The sequence below is a fragment of the Peromyscus leucopus genome, chromosome X (genome assembly GCF_004664715.2).
Source record: "Peromyscus leucopus breed LL Stock chromosome X, UCI_PerLeu_2.1, whole genome shotgun sequence".
NCBI classification, from domain to species: Eukaryota; Metazoa; Chordata; class Mammalia; order Rodentia; family Cricetidae; genus Peromyscus; species Peromyscus leucopus.
Genome location: NC_051083.1, coordinates 89,316,448 through 89,326,763, shown reverse-complemented (window position 1 = coordinate 89,326,763; position 10,316 = coordinate 89,316,448). Strand labels below are relative to the sequence as shown.

Here is a 10,316-nt window from a genome sequence, read left to right as displayed (position 1 = left end):
TACTACCCATTTCTAATGGTGTTTTATCACATACATACTGTACATACATGGGAGGGAGAATAGTAATACACACACACACACACACACACACACACCTTTATACACTCACAAGTCACTTTCTGATCTGTGTCTATAGTAGGTGTATCCAGTGTTGGCTATCTGGTTCATTTATTCTTTAAATTTCTACTTTGCTGGCACTGGTTGCAAAGAAAAGACTGTTATTTTTTTTTCCTAGAACTTCTAAATATTTCTCCTTCTGATTCAGGTTCACAAAGATGGATGCAAAGAACGCAAAGACACTGTTTGATCTTGCTATACAGAGTCTGCTGAGAAATGAGTCTGTAGCAATCCAAGCTCTGGAGGATATGCCAAGAGCCTTTTTTGTTCCACTGTTCATTGCTGCCTTCGAGGGTGGGCATAAGAATACATTGAGTGAGATGGTGAAAGTGTGGCCCTATTACTGTCTCCATATTGGGTCATTAACTGTACAGGAGCCTCAACATGAACTCCTGAAAGCCATGATTGAGAATCTTCCAGTGCGTCCTTCAAGGAACTCTGCTTCTAGGTAAGACTGGATAATAGAAACATGGAAAGACAGAGGAGGTTATACCACAGCCTGCTAATCTCCTAGAAGGAGAAACAAGTAAATGCTGAAGATTTATGTGTGAGGCTGTGGTAACACATTGGTAACTTGGTAACACATTAAAGACTGTGTAACTAGAGTTTTCCTGCCTGGCCCACAGTCAGGACAAATCTTTGTCACCCGCCAGTCCCAGAGCCACTCAGACCCAACCAAGTAAACACAGAGACTTATATTGCTTACAAACTGTATGGCCGTGGCAGGCTTCTTGCTAACTGTTCTTATATCTTAAATTAACCCATTTCTATAAATATATACTTTGCCACGTGGCTCGTGGCTTACCGGCATCTTCACATGTGGCTTGTCATGGTGGCGGCTGGCAGTGTCTCTGACTCAGCCTTCCACTTCCCAGCATTTTTCTCCTCCTTGTCCCGCCTATACTTCTTCCTTCCTCACTGCTGGCCAATCAGTGTTTTATTTACTAACCAATCAGAGCAACACATTTGCCATACAGAACATCCCACAGCAAGACTGATTGTATTCAATGTTAATTATGAAATCTGTTACTGATTGTATTCAATGTCAATTATTAAATCTGCTTACTGAGGGTTCTGTTGATGGGTTTACATAAGAGGTGTTACATAAGAGAAAGACAGGAGCTTTAAGACTGGAGGGGATATAAGGTATATAAGGAATTAGAGGGGAGGAGGCTGAATTTTCATGGGAAAGATTTGTTGATAGTACAAGTAGTATCAGCTATGGATAAAAGAATTAGTTCCTAGATGTCATCGTTGATTCTACTCAGTTTCATTATCATTGGCTATTTCTCAACTATTCTATCTCCTCTACCCCTACAGGAGACCTAAACTGAGGATCCTAGATTTAAGACAAGACAACGACTGTAGGACCATATGTCATGAAGACAGCATCAAGGGACCTTCCTGTTCTCATTCTTGTACTTATTCTGACAGCTCTATCCTGAAAATAGAAGGGCAGCATCGTTTTGTGAATACAGAGTCCGTGGTTCAGTTCCCCAGGCCTGTAGAGTTACTAGTGGATCTTTCCCTAGATGGCTCCTTAGTGGAAAAGGATTTTTTGGTTTTGCTTACAAGTAAAATTAGGGAGAGTTCAGGGTCTTTGCACATATGCTGTCGAGATTTGCAAGTTGATAAACTGTGTGACAGCAAATGCACCCTGAATTTGCTTGATCTCAACTGTGTTGGTCAGTTGTCAATCGATATGGGTTCACTGAGTGATATCACCAATGTCCTGTCTCAGATGGACCACCTAGAGAGCCTCAGTCTGTCTAAAGTCACTTTTAGATCCCTGGGTGGGAAACTCTTTAAAAATTTCCTCAGTTACTTGCGACGTATGAACACCCTTAAGGAAGTCATCTTCTCTTCATTCTGTCTCACAGGTCATCTGGACAGAGTGCTCAGGTAAGAATTTGGGCCAGGTCCCTGGGTTTCCGGGACAGCTTGTTGAGACAGGAAAGAAAACATTCTTGGGTATTCCTAAACTCCTGAAAAGCTTTTATGCTTTCCTTTTTGTTGATTCTGGGAATTTGAAACTGGAAAAAGAATTACAAAAATTAAGCATCCAGCAATGTACAGACAAGTGTAGAAATAAAAGGTGAAAAACACTAGCCTTCTAGATATGAAGAGGAACAGGGATTGAAATGGGGGAAGACTTTTTGCTGTAGCATTGATGCACCTCATCATAGATGCCCATACTTCACAATGTCAGATCACTTTACTGATATGTAATCCAAAGGCGTAGGCCATGAAAGTAGAGGTTGGTATGTAGGGACTGACCAAAGGGAATTTTCAGTTGCCTGCTCTTTCTGATCCCTCCCCACTAAAAAGGAAAATGGAAATATACAATGAATAATGTTGTAAGTATCAAGTGCTTTCAGTTTTTTCCCTTAATATTTCTTAAAATTATCTATTATCTATTATAATGTGCTGTACACATTCTTAAGATTAAAAGAAATTGTATCTCAGTGTTGAAAACAAAACTTTCAGCTGAATGTGGTGGCATAGGATTTTAATCTCAGCACTCAGGAGGCAAAGACAGGCAGATTCTGTGAATTCAAGGCCAGTATAATCTCCATAGTGAGTTCCAGGTCAGCCAGGACTACATAGTAAGATCCTGTCTGAAAAAAATTCTCAGAGTCACAAAACTATTAAGTGAACTAAAGCACACATTAATACATTAATACCCAATTATAATGCATGTGAAAAGTAGTTTATTCTAGATATAATGGTATAGTTTTCCTTATTCAGTCTTCATTCTTCACAAGTTTTTTGTTGTTTTCTCCCTACAGAGTCCTGCCACCTGGTCTGAATTTTTTGTGTCTGACATTCTGTGATCTTTCGCACAGAGACTTCAGATTTCTGGCCCAGAGCCCTCAGGTCTCCCACCTAAAGCTGCTGAATCTTAGCAACAACCCAATGTATTGGGATGATTTTGAGCCTTTTCAAACTCTTCTGGTAAATCTCTCTGGTACTCTTCGGCATCTAGAGATGAATCATTGCCTTATAAATGATACTACAATCTCTGTCCTTATCCCTGCCCTGATTCGTTGTACTCAGCTCCGTGTCCTGTGCTTTGCTTCTAACCCCATCACAATGCCTATGCTTGTGACTATCATGAATAATTTAACACCCTTGAAGAATCTAAAATATGTGATTTATCCTATCCCTATACATTGCTATGGAATATGGCCTTTTCAGGGCAGTATAGACCGAAGGAAGCTTGCTATTGTTCAACTACAGTTGAAGGTGATGTTAGTACTTGCAGAGAGGCCTGACATGAACTGGATCACTTACTTAGAATAAATTTCACAGTCCAACACAGTTTCTACCGATATGTACTATTTAAGTACTAAATGTTATTTCCTGGACCCCCCACCCACAATATATATATAAAGTTCTTTATATTATAGGAAATTACACGTAGGGAATACAGGTATGTAACTGATTTCTACACAGAGTATTTTAGAAAAGATGGAGGACCTTGAGAGTTCCTGTGTATCACTGGTCTACTATTGATATATTTCTTTTTACTGACCACAGTGATGTGTATTACATATAATACAGGATGATCAAGTCCTAGTTTGCTCTATCTCTGTCCACACTGCTTGGTTCGCTTGTTGGTACATCACACAAATCAGAACAATGACAGCCTTTCTTGCCTATATTTGTGGAAGGGTTGGTGGTTTTTGAAGAGAATGTTTTCATCCCCTAAGTTACTTTAGGCTGGTTTTGGTTGCTTTTGAAAATCCATCAGGATTTAATAGTGGGGCCAGGAAACAGAGATAGTAGAGGCTTTGATGTTTCAATAGAACCTTCAAGATCATAAATATCATTTTCCTACTTCTTGATGTAGGTCTGCGCTAAAGTTTCCACTACTTCCCATGAAGTCCTCAGCTGGCTCTCCAGCCTTTGTCACATGAATTTTTAGGTGGGATTTAGGGTCCTTCCCATAATATTCCCCCTCCTTCCTTTAGTTCTCTTACTCTACTCCCAATTCTGTTAATCCTGTCATTTCCTGAGCTGTATAAATCATTCCCTATATATATTTTGATTCTTTTTCCATTAGCTGTGCCCCATTTGCTATGATACATATTAGCCATGGGTGAGTACTGAGTCCAACTTATTTTATTCTCCAGAACATAACATAATTATAAATTCAGTTTGCATATCCTAGACATACTTAGAAATGATGTGTGTAAAGTCTGTAGTTAATAATTTGCACAGGGCTAAGGAATGCCTCAGTCTTCCAGTTGCTTGCCACACAAGCCCGCCTGTGCTCAGATCCGAACCTAGCGTTTGTGTAAAAAGCTGAGCATCCAAGTGCACACTTGTCACTCCAGTATGAAAAGGTGGAGGAAGAAAGAGCCTTGGGATCATGTGGCCAGACATTCTAGCAAATTAGGGATTGAGGTTCAGTGACAGATCCTGCCTCAGAAAATATGTGTAGAAGAAAAAAACACATACTGACTTTTGGCATGCATGTGAGCATGTGGGTGAGTGCACACACACACACACACACACACACACACACACAGAGAGAGAGAGAGAGAGAGAGAGAGAGAGAGAGAGAGAGAGAGAGAGAGAGAGATAAGCAAGTGCAGGCACCTTCTCCCACACATGAACATGGACACATAAAAATATCTTACTTGTATTTTTAATTTCTTGAGACAGCATACTGCGTCTCAAAGACATGGTAAAGATACAAAATTAGGATTTGTTCCTTCCACATATTGAAATGCCAAAACTGCATTCCACTGACTGACTAACAAATAGTGTAGACTCTAAGTAACCATTTACACATAATGTTTTCTTACTGAAATAAATTAGTAAAAGCAATGGCTTAGATCTTTATATTGTTTTCTTTTTTAAGTGAGGTCATACTCGGTTTCAGTCTGACCACAGATAAAAGTAATTGAATTTTGTTTTTACTAGTGATACTGGTAAATATATCAAACTATATTTTACAGGCATTATAATAAGAATACTGGCAAAACAGTTGACATTTGTTTTTTATTAAGTTTTTGGTGGTAACACTGTATTTCCAAGTTAGTAGGAAAAAGCATGTTAAAGTATACTGATATTAACATGTCATATTTCTTTTGTGATATATTTCAAATTTGTTCATATTTTCCATAATGCTTATATCATCATATAATGCACAAAATTTCAAAGACCTACTAATATGCCAGTGTAATGAGTGATTTACTTACATTGTTTCCAAGTTAAAAATTGTGGAGTTTTTGACACTTTGTATTAAATAAAATATTAAAATTAGATCTACCTGTTTCTTTGAACTTTCTCTTTGTTTTTTCCATATGGCTCTTACTATATAGCCTCTGGATAATCTGGGATCTCACACTCTCAGAAGTACAGTCTGACCAGTGTGTTAACAGTGGCAGAATACTGGGGAAGATGCAACTGGATCAATATTGGCATATTTTCTCGCTTTCCTCCATCCTTCCTTGGGTGCCATGTTTCTGTCAGAAACACTGCACCCTAAGGTGAAAACTAGACCCTACAATGAAGAGAGAATTTGGAACTCATTATTGTCATATTGACAATATGAATGATATTCTTGGAAATTCCTAGTGCAAAAAAGTGCTCTCGATACTTTGTTTTCAATAGATTTAAAAAATAACCTAAGGGAGTGTACTATGTTGCCACTACATGCCTGTGATAAAAACTGTCCAAAAGCAACTGAGGGAGGAAAAGGTATGTTTGACTTACATGTCCCAATCTCAGTCCATCACTGGGGTAGTCAGGGCAGGAGCTTGAGCAGGAGCAGAGGCAGAAAAGGTGCTTAGTGGCTTTCTGTGAGCTACCTGTTTTATACAACCCAGGACCAGTTGCCCAGGAGGCACTGTCCACACTGGTCTGGGCCCTACCTCATCAACCATTAATCAAGAAAATGCCCCAGAGACTTACCTACAGGTCAGTCTGATGGAAGCAGTTCTTCATCTATGGTTTTCTCTTCCTTCAGGACTTCAGTTTGTGTCAAGTTAACAAAAAAAAAAAAAACTAACCAGTGCAGTTGACCCTGTCAACTTGCCACACAAACATAACTACTGAACTATAACCTTTCCTTGTTGATCCCCAATAGCTCACGTTAATATCACAATATAAAAGAGTATGACCTTAAAAATACCACAGCCTTTAATTTTTTCAGTACAATAACAGTCCAAGATCTCTTTAAAAATCAAAGTTTCTTAACTGTGATTTCCTGTAAAATTAAAAATAAGTTTATGAAAATTCCATAATGAAACCTAGTTTGTGGGGTGATTTAAATTATATATGTGTGTGTGCATATATATGTATTTCTATTCAAAACATTTTAATATTTTGACACATTTAATATGCAAAAGAAATGTACACATGTGGAGTTCATAAGACAGCTTGCAGGAGTTGGTTCTACCTTTCTGCCAGGTGGGTCCAAGGGATTCAACTCAGGCTGTCAGGTAAGGCAGCAGGTGCCTTTATTGGCTGTACTAGCTCCCAGGCTCCTTTTAATGGGTGTTTAAGAAGTTCAAAATACCTTCCTTTGTAAGAGACATAGTTTAATCTGGTCCTAAATTATGTGTGATAGATTAATATAATCAGCTTACATATAATTTGTTTTGTAATCATGTTTTGTAAACCTACAGCAGAGGTTTTTTCCTTCCCTCAGCCTTAATTTCCAGAATTAGCATTTGAAAGTACTGAAATTTAAATATTCCACCATGAGGCTCAAAGTGGACATTTCAATATCTACATTTTAGTTAGACCCGACTGAGATAAAGACTTTGAATAATGAATTTTTCAAGAGAATAAAAAATAGAGAAAGGGAGCTGGAGAGATGTGTCAGTGGTTAAGAGCACTGGCTGCTATCCCAGAGGCCCGGGGTTTGATTCCCAGCACCCACACTGGGCACAACTATCTTTAACTCCAGTTCCAGAGGACCTGCCAACTCTTCTAGCCTCATTTCACACTGCACACATATGGTACACAATCATCCATGCAGGCAAAACACGCATACACATAAAAATGGAAAAAATTTAAATACATACAAGCAACAGCCCCTGGAAGCCCAAAACTCACATACTGAACTAGAATTGTCAGAAATATTAGAATGGTGTGGGCTTTGAAAATGTAATAAAAGATGGTAGCGTTAGCCTTATTTGTCAGTTCGGTTTAGGAAACCTAGAGACAAATTGTGATCCATCTTGGTGAACTAAGAAAAGTTGATGCAATGTGATACGTATGTGTTTAGGTATGTATTTCTGGTTCACCAACACTTGCAGATGAATCAGTCTCACAGATGCAGCTGTACTTTCAAGTAAACTTCTGGTAGCTGCACATCTGAGTAAGACTTGATGTCACAACTAGACTTTAAGGTCAGACTCTGCCCCACCTACAGTTCCAGTGTATCTCTGTGTTTCACTTCTCCTAGATGGATTTCCCTCATGTTCCTGCACAGGGCTGTGATCTGAACTCTGAAATCACTACTGTTTTCCAGCCCTAAAGCTTGACATACCTGATGCAGGAGAGAGACCCTAGGAATGCCGTGCCCCGTGCAGGGAGCCTGTACTCTATGACCTCAAAAGTCAGTTGCTTATCGCCTCAGAACTACTTTTCCAGTCTCCATCACATCTCAAAACTCCCGCTCCAAGCTGAGAGACCCAGAAAGCTCAGGATCAGAGAGCAGTGTCCCACTGCAATGCCCCCTTTCCCATTGCAAAGCTTCCCCTTATCTTCAGATAACTCCTGTGTAAAAATCTCTGATTTTTCTAGATATTTGACATTTGGCATTTCCAGTAATATTAAGCAGTGCATCACAGTGACCTGCGACTCCCTTTTCAGCATGCTCACTGTAGGGAAAAGGGGCTGGCTAAAGAAACCCACTCTAACCCTGGAGCCCAGAATTAGGGAAGGATGGCTCAGATAAGGCCAGTGTGAGAAACGCAGTTTAGCTCAAATCAGAGCCATCTCTGCCCCTGTCCAACTGACTTGTGAAATCAACCAATCACAGAGCAGGATATTAGAACCCTGGGCCGGGGTTGACTCCACCCCCTAGACTTCCTGTAAAAACCACCTGCCTTGTCAGCTAGAAAGGAAGGCTGTTCTCTACACCCTGGTAGAGGCAGCTACTCTCCGGACTCCTCCTTCCCAAATAAACCTCTTCCTCAAACGAGTTTTTTGGGTGTGAAGATCTTCATTCACTGTCATAGAGAAGATCCTTGCTGAGGAGTCACCCAGTGGACAAAACAAGAGAGAGAGAGCTGAACAGATGATGTTTGCTAAGACATCCCACAGTGGATAGACAGAACTATAAGTAACACTTTCCTGAGGAGCCAGAGCTGGAGGAGATTGCTACATTTCTGCTGGGGTTTCCCCTTTTGCTGAGTGTAATAAAAGAAGCAACATCTTAGGCTGGAGAAGCAGAGCTCTGCTAGGAAACCCCCTTAAGTGGGGACTGAGCAAAGCTCAGCTGTAGAGGCTCTCCAGGAGAGGGGCAGGATTGCTATATCCTGTGGGGAGACCATCCCCCATCACACCAGGTATACCTTTACTTTCCCAAAGAGTCAGGATACCCTTCCCTGCCTGAAGCAGTTCCAGGTTTGACTCTCCAGAGAAGTCAGAAAAATGGCCCTCCAGGGCTGAACTGTCTCCTTGCAATTTCAGCCATCAATTTATTAATATTTTGGTGCTGAAACCTGGGACACCAAACCCAGAGTTTTTGCAATTTACTAATATTTCTCGTGCAATTTACTAACATGCACAGTTCCTAAGGCTTGAGATTATGTCTTTCATCCAGCTCTCTGTTTCAATACCCATTGTTTTCTGTGCATTAACAAACAGGCATCATTCTTCTGTCCTTCACTAGTTTCTGGTAACTCATTTGTTTTCCGAATGGTCTCTAAAATTGAATTGCCCAGAGGGGCTGGAGAGATGGCTCAGTGGATAAGAGCACTTGCTGCTCTCCACAGAGGTTCTGGATTTGGTTCCCAGCACCAATATAGGTTGGCTCACAAATGCCTGTAACTCCAGCAATAGGTAATCTGACACCCTGTTCTCAAAGTTGTATGCAATTGCACTTACATGTTCAAATACACACAGATACACATAATTAAACAAAATTTAAAAATTGGGTTGTCAAGAAAAGACACATAATATTTTTAATATAATCATGTAAAATGTGAAAATTTGTGGAGAATTTTTATGTTATTCCTATTGAGTCTTTTCACATTAGAATATAGAATATCCTTTCATTGTTCAAAGCTTCCTTAGCTGACTTTCAGAAGTTTTGAAAATTTTCCTCTGTTTGGCAAAGCTTATAAGATATAAATCAGCTCCTACAAGAGAACCCAGAAGACACGATCAAATAAAAACGATATAACTTTGCCAAACTGAAATCTGAAGTGGCCCTGTATTCCAAAAGAGCAGAGATTTCCAATCACCCTGAGCCAAGGATACAAGGAAGGCCCCCTGGTTTACCTTGGCAAGGTAGGTGGTCTTGAAGTAGATAATCTGCAGAGCTTTCTCCAGCTCTTCCCTCAATAAACGCAGATCTCAGCTCAGCTCACAAGAACTTGCACACTACTTTATAGAAGGAGGTTTTGACTAATCTACAATGTCTGACAGTGGCAAAGCAGATCTTGGATTTCATTGTCCTGTGGTTTGTGTCTTTGATCCCTCCACATTTCCTGATTGCCCCTTTGCTGTAGTTGTTTTGACATTTTATTTAGTATTCATACGTGGATATAATGTATTTGTAGCCAATATATCTCCCCTTTCCTGCCCTCCAATTCTTCTCTTGTGGCAGTGTGTGCCTGGATCCCCAGCACTGACAGACAGAGACAGGTGGATCTTGGGACTCACATGCCAGGTGGTCCAGAAAAAAATGGAGAGCTGCAGATTCAGGAAGACACCCTGACTCAAAAAGTAAGGATTAAGAAGTGATGAGAGAAGACACTCCAGTGTCAGTCTCTAGCCTCCACACAGGAGATATAAACACACACACACACAGAGAGAGAGAGAGAGAGAGAGAGAGAGAGAGAGAGAGAGAGAGAAGAGAAGAGAAGAGAAGAGAAGAGAAGAGAAGAGAAGAGAAGAGAAGAGAAGAGAAGAGAAGAGAAGAGAGAGGAGAGAGGGAGGGAGGGAGGGAGGGAGGGAGGGAGGGAGGGAGGGAGGGAGGGAGGGGAACATCTAAAAAGAAAGTAGTC

The 10,316-nt window shown here is 40.3% G+C and overlaps 1 protein-coding gene across 1 annotated transcript; it reads left to right on the top strand.

Moving 5' to 3' along the window:
- The first annotated feature begins 269 nt into the window (after positions 1 to 269).
- On the top strand, positions 270 to 4,609 carry LOC114683857 (melanoma antigen preferentially expressed in tumors-like). The gene is made up of 3 exons (XM_028858217.2): positions 270 to 565; positions 1,438 to 2,019; positions 2,907 to 4,609. The coding sequence occupies exons 1-3, from the start codon at positions 276 to 278 to the stop codon at positions 3,418 to 3,420; spliced, it is 1,386 nt and encodes a 461-aa protein (XP_028714050.1). The 5' UTR covers positions 270 to 275; the 3' UTR covers positions 3,421 to 4,609.
- Positions 4,610 to 10,316: the final 5,707 nt, after the last annotated feature.